The following is a 12,637-nucleotide window of genomic DNA, read 5'->3' on the forward strand; positions in this document are numbered from 1 at the left end:
AACAGCCTGCTCCTGAATGTATCTTTTCTACTGGGGCGTCTCTCCTCACCCTGATAGTGACAAAAGTGGGTTGGAAGCTTAAGTTGGTGAACTGATTAAATGAGGCTTTTATTACATAAATACTTTACCCAATGAGCAAGAGAACTTCAAAGACAAAAACTCATTCACAATAGCACACATCAGGTTTTTATTTTTGTATTAAAGACATCATTATACACCTGAAATAACAATGACAGTAAATCAACTTTGGTAAATAAATACATTAGATGAAACTCTGGAGGTTTTATATCCTGATGTGAATCTGAACAGTATTTATCTACAATCAGCTATATGTTATTGATACTATAGTTGAAGATGTGACAAGTATTTTTACAAGTATTCGAAAATGTTTTAATGTCCTTTGACCCAATCACAGGTCTAATCCTTGCTGCTCTTGGTCATTGTCTTCATGTAAATACATTACAGGTTGAAAACCTTCTTGACAGCCTCTTTGTACTGGAGCATGGTGCTCTCACTCTCTCCTTCATTCTTCAGCCTCGTGACAGAGTCCTTATACTCCTGCACCTCTCTTCTTCCGAGAAGCTGCTCTCGCACTTCCTCGCCTTCCTCCTCCCCTGCCACCTTCATGCGTACTAGTGTGTCCAAGATATTTTTTTGGGATGGGCTGCCCTCCCAGCTGTACTCTTCCATGTCTGCCACAGTCTTCTCAGCCTCCCAGGCCTCCGTTTTCTGAAGAATTAGAAAAAAAAGAACATTTGTGAACTTTACAAACAACAAATAATCAATAATTTTTACACTGGACTATAAAAATAGGTCTAAATGTGAAACAAGTTAAGTTTTTTGCAGTGTGGCAAGAAATATTAAATATGACTGTTTCAAGGTTCAGGTTAGTACTCTACTTTGGAACATAGTATAGAAACAGATGTAAAATATGGGGGTCCTTGGTCACCCCTCACCCCTTCTTTGATGCTCCTCTCACAGAGATAGTATTTCTCCATATGTAGTCGTATGTCTGCTGCCTGTCTAGCTATCATCACATTCCCTTGAGAACAATACACCTCACTGTGCAGCAGCTTATAGCGGGGCAGCGACAGAGCCTCGGCTCTGCTGATCTCCAGGTGTTTGAGGTTAATGACCGTCATTACTGCTATACGCATCTGATCCGCATAACATCCCGTCTGGATCAAGTCCAGGCTTATGTGAGTGAAGAGCACCAGATAGTTGAGAATGGATCAGTTGTGTACTTTGAAATAATGAAGACCTACTTAACCGAGAATATTAGTTTTAGATCAAAACATCATCTGCAGATCTCCAGGTTATTCTCATACAGGAGAAGTTATACATTTGATTTTAAAAAGGAAAGGTTTAAATCTAGTGATGCTCTATATTTTTACTTAGTGTTAAAAAATCCAATGAAAAGACCAAAACCAACAATTGACTGAACAATTATTGCCTGTGTAGGGACATAGCCTGATACAGCTAATTCCTCTGCACCGTAAGACCTGTATTGTTGTCCAAAAACATCCATCTCTCAACAGTTTGTCTGACAGAGTGTTAAGGAATTTATAACTTGCCAGGAGACAAATGGCAACCTGTTTTCTCAGTTGAGGGAAACATTGGCGTGCCTGCCATACAATATTTATATATTGAGATAGGGGAGAGGACAGGTGTTGGGCATGAAGGCACAAAAGCAGAAGCAGTGCCTCTAGTGGTAAATTTCCCTCCATGTTAGAGGCAGCTTTGAGCGACCAGCTCCAATGCTGGCCTGGATTAGCACACATTGGAATTAGCGGGCAAGGTCTGTCTCCCTGAGTGGGGAGATAAAATCACCTCAGTGGCTTCTAACAATTGGCCTCTTTGTGGGCTAGCGTTACAACCTGAACGCTACGCCACTCTCACAGCTTCCACAAGCCTGCTGGACAAGCACTGTGCCTTCCATTGTGTGTCCAAAAGGGCAGTGGACAGTGTTCTGCTTCCTGGCTCGGACACCTTTCCCCACTGAGAGAAAAAAAACAACTTTTTTTTTTTTTATGTGACTAAGCCATGATGGGAAAAGATCCTGAAGGCAGAGGTTGCACAATAGGGGGAGTAATTTTCTTTTATGTGGCTGGCTGCAAATTAATGTGGACAGCGCCTGGTGGCAGGCCTCTGTGATGTGGCATGGTTGGCTTACTGTGAATGAGTACCAAGGTCAACACCTGATAGGAGAGTCTGTTTTCCTCCCATCTGTGGGGAAATGTCAACTGGACAATGCTGCTGTTTGCCATCCTTCTGCCCATTCAACTCTGATACCTTCCTAATGGGCTTAGTCTCTCAGATCGCAGAGCAAGAAGGACAAGAATTCCCCTGGTAAAAGTTACTGAGCCGTGTCGCTAGCTGTATGCAAATGTCACCAAAGATGTTGATGAAGGAAAACAAACTTTTACAGTTAAAACAATGTTTAACATATACAGTTAATGCAAAGTGGTTTTTCCTACAATGTATTGACTATTTTCATATTCTAACAAAATCTCATTGCGCTCTTTTGTGCTCATTTGGTACCTTCACAATGACACTTGAGCTAACACCAACATGCTAGCCCTTGAACTTTATCATGGACCCATTATAAACTATCTCACTATGTCACACTGTTGTCAGAATGCATTATCATAAATCACCTATTATACAACTTGTGGTGCAAGTTTAGGTAACAACGTATTAGCAAGACTAGTTTTACACCATTGCAAGTGAATTGTGCTACATGATATGTCAATTAAGTGTACTACGGTTAATCTTGCAAAAATAGTCTTCATATTACATGCTGAAGAGTATGAGATCAAGCGTTGTCATTCATCTGATCTTAGACAAACCTTTTAAAAAGGGTAAACACACTGTTGGTACAAATGAGGACAGACAGCAACCACCCTTTAAATGAATGGGTACTTGTCAAAAGAAGATGAAAGGTCACTACATAAAAAGAGACTGAGAAAAATACTGGTGGCTTAATATCAAAAAAGTTTTCAGCTAACCCCCAGTTAGAGTTGGTTTGGGGTAAGGTGGTGGCAGGATATGGGTCTCTGGATGGCCTGGCAACAATAGCCTGAGAGTCACTAAATTCATCATTATTCAGTCTGACAGTCGGCTTAGTTTTTGTTGGGGCTGACTGATGTATCTGCCTGCTTGATGTCATCTTCAGTCACAACAGAGTATTGAAAAAACTATCTATGTTTCCACTTACCCAGGACTCGTGGTAAAGGACAGTTAGCAGGTACATGGCATAGTCATAATTCTGCTGTCTCAGTGGGCAGCTGGTAGAGAGGGGGATGAACAGACAAAAGGGAAAAACTTTAATTTGTTTTTCACACTTTGAGGATAGATTCATAGATAATTTTCAAGCATTGATGTTTACCTGTCAGTTATGATGGTGAGGATATCAGTATCTTTGCAGTATCTCTCCCCAACGAGTTTGAGCATTTTCTTCCGTGCGTGGTCATCCAGATTCAAACTGGACAGCTTTATCTGTGACAGCGATGACACCAAAGATAATCACATGAGAAATCTGACATTGTTAAGGTTACAGTTTTCCATATAAATGTTTGAGATGGATATACCAGGATGTATAAATACTCAAAGTCAAAAAAAAGATTATGGCAGATGTCATTTTGTTATGTAATTTTTCTTTTGCTTGGATCTTTCTTTTTAAATAAAATAAAACCACAATATAACTAAAAAACTAAAAAACAATGTTTTTTTCTAACCTGTGCAGAGCTCTGACTGTGTTGATTAAACTCTTATACTTTTGACTGATGAAATCACAGCTTTTATTTATGCTGTGGCCCATAATAACCTCTAAGCCCCTTGTGGAGTGCAGAGATGGAAAACAACAGATTACGCCCCGATTACATTGTTTTTCGTGGCCTGGACTTATATAATTTGTACAATGCGACGTAAACTTTGTTTATAGGTGATACAAGCAACGTGTTTGCATGTATTCTGTGTACAATACCGCACGCACTGACAACACCGAGGTGAGGTCACTTAAAAGTGTCTAAACAAATGTGCATAGAGATGGTAAAGTGACAAAATCTGTTGCCTCTGGAACCACATGTGGTCTGGGATCACACCCTGCAACAGATTTTATTTCCAGGCTTTTCTTCTGTCTCCCTCACTACTCTCATCCTGTCTACTTTTGTCTAGATAGAAAATAACTTAAGGCAATTGGACCATACATATTTTGTCATTCAAGGACTGAATCAATTTTAATTAAACTGAAAATGTTGGGTTGGGCTCAGTCCGTTCGCTCAGAACCTAAACTCTGTTAGATTTTCTCTCCAATCTATCTGCCTAATCCACTCGGATTAATGTCACAATAATTCCTACCTTGTGAATATAATCTAAGGCAAAGTGTCAGTGGAGCAGATGGCTGGTGATTAATGGTGAAAATGACACATTTTATATTTTTATCAATGACAGTTCATTTTCGTGTGTGTTTGTGGTGTAATCCGGTGTTTCTTTTGACATATTTTTCAGCACAAAAGCCTTTATGATTACTGTTTAAATGTGTAGCCCCATCAAAGGAGCAAAAAGAGGTTTTTGCAGAACAGCATTATTGAGCCTCATGCCCAATGGGCCTCTTATTTTTCTCTTATATTTGTTCTTGCACAAAGCAATGAGAGGAAAATAAGAAAATCCTACACGGGATTCAACAAACCCTCTTGACTGCCTGAACTTGTCGTAAGTTGCTCGTTTAAGCCTGATGAAGGCCACCTGTTCATGAGGAGGTGTGTTTGTAAGATGTGTTCATTAGCATAATCCAATTTGCTGACTGATATTCAGAATCCCCGAATTGAATTGCTTCTTACTCTGGTATATTTAACAGACCAATTATATATTGTATATGATGATAACTTCTATGGTTTTTCATGGAATCTTAAGTTTGTATCTTCTTTTTTACGTATTGTTGGTTCCATATTTTGTGTTTATGTGTATATCCTGAGGGAGGATTGCATATTGATGCATTAGGGGTGGGTGGTGGGGTTAAGAGCAATATTAAAATGTCTAAACAAATATGTCAATGACAAAATGTTTTGCTACTTTACTCTGCTAAAAAATAAAGTTGTTTAAGAAATGAAAAAACAAAACAAAGTACAGTAAACTAACAAGAATATCACAACATGCTGAAATGTGAAATAATTCTCGAGGACTGTAATCTCTCTGTGGACTTCATGGCATTATTTCTTTGGTTTGAGGTCACTGGACAATGAATGTATCTGTAGATAAGTCATAGCGACATGATGTCAGCTGGTGATTATGCTTCACTGTAAATCTATAATCTCGTTGTAGATGTTTCTCCACGCTTGACTTCCTGTGCATTGACAGAACCACTTTGAAGCTAAAAAACTGAGGTCACAACCGTTTCAGAGAAACTCACTCTGAGATGAACAATACGAGCGGAAGGGTTTCTGACAGACAGGCCGGCAGACACGTAGTCTGTGCTTTCTACTTTAACAGGGAAGTGCTGGTCACATTTGGCATCAGTGTCCAAGGCAGACGGCCACTCGGTGCAGAATGCTGATGGCAGAGGAAGACATTTTAAACTCAATAAGCCAATAAATCGGCTAGATAAATAATAATTTGTCGGTAAATCACATCACACGATAATAAGTAGCTTTTAGATACTGTTGACAATTAAAAGAGGAACTTACGTTTCAGAGCTTCACAGTGTTTCTTGATGGCTGCTGGTGTCAAGTGCAGAAAGTTTGGTATCTGAGAGAGTTTGAGAGAGAGATGAATGTTCAGATGCACAACTGCTCATATAACAAAAACATCGAAAATGTGTGGAGCGTCTAATATTTATATCCTAGTATTCAGGTTTTAAAAGGGGATGGTAAATAAAGCAGAAAAATGTACCCCCTACATCCCTTGAGTAAAGGATATCGTCTATCTGAGCTATGTTTTTTTTTTAATAATATTTCATATTTCAGCATCAAACACAAATAGGTGATACACATCCCCTTGTGGCACATTAAGGGAATGGAGTCTGTATCGTTAGGCTGCACGGCAGGGTTCCAGCTGTGATGGGTGAAAGTAGAGGATCTGCTAGTGGCTCGAGTCCAGATGGAGCAGCTGGTGTCTGGACACAGCAGCTCAGTAATCCGGGCACAGAGGCAGAGCCATCAGAGCCGTGCGGCAGAGCATCAGCGCTGCAGGAGCACTGCCCTCCTTCAATTATCTCATCTGGTCAGCATGAATACTGGTGGCTTAATATCAATAAATACAGACAGGACACACATACACTGTATGTACAGTGCAGATGAAGCTCATGGTCAACTGTATGAGTAAGAGTCTGTAGAAGATATTTTGAATCATGTGCGAATAGCCCTACAACTTAATTATAGGGCTGCAACTAACACTTATTTTCATTATCAGCTTCGTGATCAGCTGATTATTTTCTAAATTATTCGTTTAGTTGATGAAATGTTAAAAAATTGTGGGAAAAAAATGGCATTCACGATTTCTCAGAGCCCACAGTGACTTCAATTTGCTTGTTTTGTTCGAGTAATGGTCCAAAATCTTAAGATACTCAATTTAATTTTATATATGACAAATGAAAACAGCTGATTATCTCATTTGAGAAGCTGGAATCAAAGAAGGTTTGGCTTTAAAAATAACAAACAATTAATCGATTATCAAAATACTTGGCAATCAATTTTCTTTAAATCACCTGATCTATTAATTGACTAATTGCTGCATTTCTACTTAATTTATTGACTAATAATTAGGCATCAATAGTACCTGTGTGACTATTTAATACAATGCTTGTCATTTTTCATCCTTCATTTCTAAAACTATAACCACCAATCACGTTGATGTTAAATAATGAAATCTGACCTTGATCAGCTCCAGGTTGCCCTTCTTCTCTGGTGGAACACCTCCCCTCACAGGGTAGCCCATCCTTACAGGTAGGGGGACAGAGTTCGCTCTGAAGGGGGTTGCTGCTGGATAAACTGCAGTCCAGTCCTGATTGACTGGCATCTTGTCTGTCCTGGGCTGACCCGCCTGATACCCCAAACAAAAAGGAAGACAAAAGTAAGCTTTATCAATGGTAAAGTGACAGAAAATCCTTGTTTCTAGTGACATGATTCTTCCCTCAGTTTAAATCATAATTATCCGGGAAAGTCAGATGTTTACATCAAGCATATTGAATTTCTTATTAAATATCTTCTCAGTAGAATATTAATGCATATTATTATATTCAGCCTTGGAAAACAGACACAAATGCTGAAAACTTACATCTCGCCTGGGTTTTCTTCCAAAGGCTCCTCTGCCGCCTCTCTCGGGAAGGCCTAAGATTGATAATATTTCAAGTTTAGCCACTTTGTTTGAGAAAAAAAAAAAACACTCATACACTGTTTTAACTTAAAAATATCACAAAATAAATAACTATTTAATGCTGCTAAAACTGCTATCTGCTGACACAAGTACAATTTTTTTTAATCTATTTATTGAATTAACTTTATTTGTGACTCTGTTCTTAGTGTACGGTGTATGTATGGGGTATTTATGTATAGTATATTTATGTATGGTGGTGTATATAACAACTAGATCCATAAATGGCTGATATCAGCTTATTACAGATAAATCAGTATCATTGATTATGCTGACCTGTAAATATAAAGACATTGTAGTACAAAAATACTTTAACATGTTGAGGTAATGAGGTAATGTAGAAACAGCTGTTGACATCACATAATGTGTTCACAATTGAGCAATGGCAAGTTTATTTTTCAACTGCAAAATGTCCCATACAGTGCATATCGTGGTCGCACAAATCTTTAAAAACAGGAATCTTTATCAAAAACATTAGTTATGTGTTAATAAAAAATGTTACTATTTGCTGAGATATCACATCAGATTTTTAAAACTCCCAAAATTTTGATATCGGCCTCAAAAATCCAGCCTGTAGTGTAGTGTGTAGTTTATATAGTACCTCATTTTTTTTATTTTTCCGCTTGTTGTATATGGTAGATGCTCATATACTGAATATTTCTAGTTTAACTAGGTTATGTCCCTTTTCTAGACTATGCATCTGTCTTTGTACTTCCTTCTGCTACTGTAACACCAAAATATCCCTGCATGGGATCAATACAGTTGTGACGTGAAGACAGGTTCACAATTTTCAAGTCTGTCTTAAAACAACAGTCTGGTGACCAAATGAATATTGAAGTAGTTTTTCTTGCCATAATCATTCCTCCTGTTCATACTTCATAATGCATATACAATGTAACAGATGGAGGCCAAAATCCACAGCCCTCCTGTGCAAAAATGTATTTAAAAGTTTATCTGAAGCTAATATAAAGCTTCAGCCATCCAAATTAGTCAAATCAAGTAGATGTCTTTCAACGTTAGTCTTTTTAGTGCCAAATCCCCTATTTTTGTTACTATACTTCCACTGCAGCTCAACAGGGAAACACAAGACTGTAAATGTGGCAGATATCCACTTGATATGACTAACACAGACTGCTGAAGCCTCATATAAACTTCAGATAAAAATTGAAATGCATTTTTACACAAAATGTGTGGTTTGGCCCCCATCACTTACACTGAAAGCACATTTGAAGGGGATCTTTCAATAACCAGTATGTACAGGAGGAATGATTACAGCCTGGAAAACCTATGTCACATATTACTAGACATATTAATACTAGGTTTTGACCTAGTCAGTATATTTTGACGTTTTTTTGTCTGACTCTACTGTGGGTGCATGTGTGTGAATTGTAATGGGAGGAGATAGGATGACATCCAGGTAACTAGTGACATAATGAATGAGTACAACGGACACATAGGAGCACACACACAGGACAAATCATTTAAAATGCACATCAAATGTATCAATTAAACTAATTATTCATCTGTCAAGGTTAGAAAGACACTCTAACTGCAGTCGTCGATGCACAGGTGAGGAGGTAGCTGAAGTGGCCTTGGTAACATAACTACTTTTGAGGCAGTTAGCTTAGCGTGCAGCTATATAACTCTGAATCAGTGTTAACTATTGAACAGCTCCTGTAAAACTCACCTTTATTTCCAGGAGGAGAATTTATGGTCAAAGCGGTCGCGTATGTGACCCTGCTCACAGAGCCCTGCAGTCCAAAACAAGGAACATTTATTCGACCTAAGGACAGGAATGCCTTGCTTGTGTGTGAAGCCATGTTTTCGCAGTGACTACAGAAGCTGGTGCGGGACAAAAGGAAGAAAAACCCGTCGCGCTGTATTCGCGCATGTTTAGTGCCTCCTACAGATGAACACAGGTATAACCAGAGCGCGTTATATGTGAGGGGATATCAATCAGGTAGTTTAATAAAATCTCATAGTTTAATAGAGGAGCGTATAAAATACATTTTGTTAGAAATTGAAGGCCAACACATCTCTTCTTAATTTGCATTTACACGGGTACATTATCCACACGTGTGACCAGCGGCTGCCCTCCGCCAGCTGCTGTTTTTTGAAACGTGATGCATTCAAATGTCCTCATAAAGTCAAGTTTCCCAGGTAGCAAGTCCTTAAACACACGCCCACGATAGTATCATAAGCTGGAACCGGTTTGAACTCACTTAACATTTGTGAGGTGTATTTATGTTTTTACCACAACAACAGCGTGTTGATTAACGTTAAGAGTTTACTTAGATTTGAAAGAGAGGCGAGAGTTAAATTAAGTAAAAATGGCATAAAAAGATAAGTTCCTGGGGATGCAGGGGTAAGTTTGCAGAAAAGTTTGTCTTGTTTTTTGTGTTGTGGTTAGTCAGTGTTCTTGTACAAAAACAAGCTAGGTGGTTTCAGGTTGGGTTAAAATTGCTTGGGGTGGGGAAACTCTCCTGAATACATTAAAATACAGCTTTAGCAAGTTATTCTCCCTTCTAATGGAAAACATTTTCAATACTTTGTGTTCATGCTGTTACAAAACAAACACATAAATCCATGTTTAGTGGGGAGTCACTACCAAATTGGACATAGCCAGATGGGCACCACAGAACCACTGTTGTTTTAGAAATCAGTAGTCAACAAGGTAAGGCTATGTGTAACAGTAAGAAGATTCTCTCTGGGCAAGTAAATGTTGGTGGTGATTAATCACCATTATATACCATAAATATTGTGGTAAATAATTTGCCAACCAAATATGAAGCAATTTGTTTTTGCAATGCTATTTCAGTAACTTTATCAAGAAAGAGGAACTAATGAAAATAGAAACATGCAACAATATGCATTATTTAAGCTGCATTTGTTCATTTTGAGCCAGCAGACATGGAGCAACATTGGTGTGTATTTAGAGTTGTGATTCTGTTAGACATTGTGTCCAACTCCTGATTTAAAATAAATAAATTAATAAATAAATACATAAATAAAAATCAAGGTTTAAAATATGGAAGATGCTTCACTATCTTCACCAACCACTGTACAGTGGGTTTTTCAGAGCTTTTTTTTAAAATGCTCTCAATGCCAGTTGGGTGATAAATGGTTGATTCAACTATAAAAAGTAAATGAGACCAAAAAAGCTCCTTAAAGTGCCAGAATTGGCTGATGATTCTTGTTCATCTAAATGAGTGACTGCTGTCATCTTACACTTAATGTACAATTAAATGATAAGAAATTTCTTAATGCGGCTTGGAAAATAGAGTAGTTTCTAATGCAAAAACAACGTATTTATTTATTTTTATTTATTTATTTATTTATTTATTTATTTTTACAATTTTTGACAGCCAGTTATCACTAATAGTTATCCACTTAGTATCACATATTGGCAGATGTGTCAAAGCAATCACAAATAATTACCCTGATACATGTTATATATATAATGAAGTTTTTGCTGACATACGGTATATTTGCCTCATGGTAATAATAAAAGATTCTCAGAGTACCATTTTGTTGTCCGCTCATGTTATAATTGCAATATTTCCGACTTCAGTGAACGCAGCATCCGTCTATGCTCAGGCTGCGATGCACATCAAAGGGAGAAGTGAGTCCTGCGGGCAGCAGCGGATTGGAGACTTGTGCTTTCACTGTAATTTCAATTTTACCTATGTCTTTGAGCGCTGGGAGGTAATTTATTACCAGTGTAATTTAATTAATTTGTACTTTTATCTGGCCTTTAAATATATAAAAAACGAAAAAGCCGAACTTGTTGCCTGGCTTTAGGAATATTTAAAACACTATTCGCCGCCGATGACAACTTGATGCGTGTTTTGGGGTTTGAAGGTAAGATATGACACTTTAGTTTGATATAATGTGTTGCTGTTTAATTCTTGTAGGGCTCAGTGGTGAACAGTGACATGTAGCATTAATTGATGCAAATATTGACTTAGCGTTTGCTGGATTTTGCAGCTTCATTAAACAGATTTCAACCTGTGCTGTCTTTGAGATGCTTTCAGGAGGTTAGTTAAGCAGATAAAAAGAGGAAAAGTAGGATTTTAATAAAAAAGTTACAATTTCTGGACTCAATTTAACCCACATGCTTTTATTTAATGTGTGTTACAAGTCCAACGCCAGGGTCGGTTCAGTTTAACGGAAAGTCACCCAATACTCTGTAACTGTAGAGTCCCACAGCAGCCTGTGCATGTCTGACAGTTCATTGTGTGTCCCATGACTGTATAGTTTTAAATGTAGAAACTCTATCTAGAGAGAGACAGCAGCACATGTGGGTCTTGTCATCAGGTCATCTATAGTTGAAGACAGACGTGGACGGGGGTGGCTGCCTTCAATTAGTCTACCTTACTTGTCCCATGACACATTTTCCAATCCCTTTAGGTAACATCCGACTATCTATCCCCCCTCCACACAACACTTACCTTTGATCCACTAATTAATTGTACATAAGTCCTCAAGGAGTGAAAGTGGCTTGGACATGGTGGATGGAAAAAGGTTATTGTGAAGTTGTCATGATAACCAGATTGAGTTACAGGTTCGATGCCATTTGAAGACATAATGAATCAATATTTAACACAATATTAAAAGCCCTGATGTGCACCTTATTTTGCACAATTTGCTCCATAACCAGTCTGCTTCACAGTATCTACTGTAGATCCTCTTCTTATTATCGGTATAGATTTATTTTATCAACCTCAGTAATGGCTGTTAATTGTCTGGACTCACCTTATTAAACCTTATTTTTCAAAGGCAGCTCTTTAAGTAGCAGAGGTTTTGACTATTTGGGCTCATAATATTAACATGCATTGGTTACAGTGCTCGAAATATCTTTTTGTTTACACTTTAATTAGGATGCAATTCTTAAATAATGTGCTTGACTTAAACCTTGATCTCCCTTTAAAGAGAAACACCAGGGAAAAAGCTTGAGGAGCTGCAATCATTCATATAGCTGCAAATATGCATGGCTTTAATCACTCACATTTCTTTTCTTGTTGCACACTGATTAAGCTTCTTTGATTTGATGCTTTCTATTTAACTGTAAGGGAAGGTCACACTGTAGCTGTGGTGGCTTACAATTTGTTGTTTGTTGGTAAATATACCGGATTATTCTCTCTAAGTGTTAGCAGAACGTTGTGCATTTGTTTTACCATCCCGGATGCGAAACTAGACATAGTTTTGACATCCATCAGGGACAATGCAACCTGATACTGTTCTTACAGTAGAAAAGGCTCAGAGAGAG

The 12,637-nt window shown here is 38.0% G+C and overlaps 2 protein-coding genes across 5 annotated transcripts in view; one reads left to right on the top strand and one right to left on the bottom strand.

Moving 5' to 3' along the window:
* Positions 1 to 163: 163 nt before the first annotated feature.
* Positions 164 to 9,240, bottom strand: mrps35 (mitochondrial ribosomal protein S35). The gene is made up of 8 exons (XM_044356360.1): positions 9,056 to 9,240; positions 7,273 to 7,325; positions 6,871 to 7,038; positions 5,685 to 5,745; positions 5,411 to 5,550; positions 3,389 to 3,498; positions 3,218 to 3,287; positions 164 to 729 (listed from the first exon to the last, which is right to left on the bottom strand). The coding sequence occupies exons 1-8, from the start codon at positions 9,186 to 9,188 to the stop codon at positions 460 to 462; spliced, it is 1,005 nt and encodes a 334-aa protein (XP_044212295.1). The 5' UTR covers positions 9,189 to 9,240; the 3' UTR covers positions 164 to 459.
* Positions 9,241 to 10,990: 1,750 nt separating this feature from the next.
* The window catches only part of kcnq1.2 (potassium voltage-gated channel, KQT-like subfamily, member 1.2), a 183,844-nt gene continuing 182,197 nt past the window's right edge, over positions 10,991 to 12,637 (top strand). For all 4 annotated transcript variants that reach the window (XM_044356354.1, XM_044356356.1, XM_044356355.1 and 1 more), the window contains exon 1: positions 10,991 to 11,229. The gene's annotated coding sequence lies outside the window, so the exon portion shown is untranslated. The remainder of the gene's footprint in view (positions 11,230 to 12,637) is intronic.

This window comes from Thunnus albacares, chromosome 7, assembly GCF_914725855.1.
Source record: "Thunnus albacares chromosome 7, fThuAlb1.1, whole genome shotgun sequence".
NCBI classification, from domain to species: domain Eukaryota; kingdom Metazoa; phylum Chordata; class Actinopteri; order Scombriformes; family Scombridae; genus Thunnus; species Thunnus albacares.

Coding starts and splice junctions, on each gene's coding strand:
- mrps35 (XM_044356360.1), bottom strand. CDS start 9,188: ATGGCTTCACACACAAGCAAGGCATTCCTGTCCTTAGGTCGAATAAAT. Junction 3,499..5,410: donor CTCGTATTGTTCATCTCAGA/GTGAGTTTCTCT, acceptor TCGCTGTCACAG/ATAAAGCTGTCCAGTTTGAA. Junction 3,288..3,388: donor CTCACCATCATAACTGACAG/GTAAACATCAAT, acceptor CCTCTCTACCAG/CTGCCCACTGAGACAGCAGA.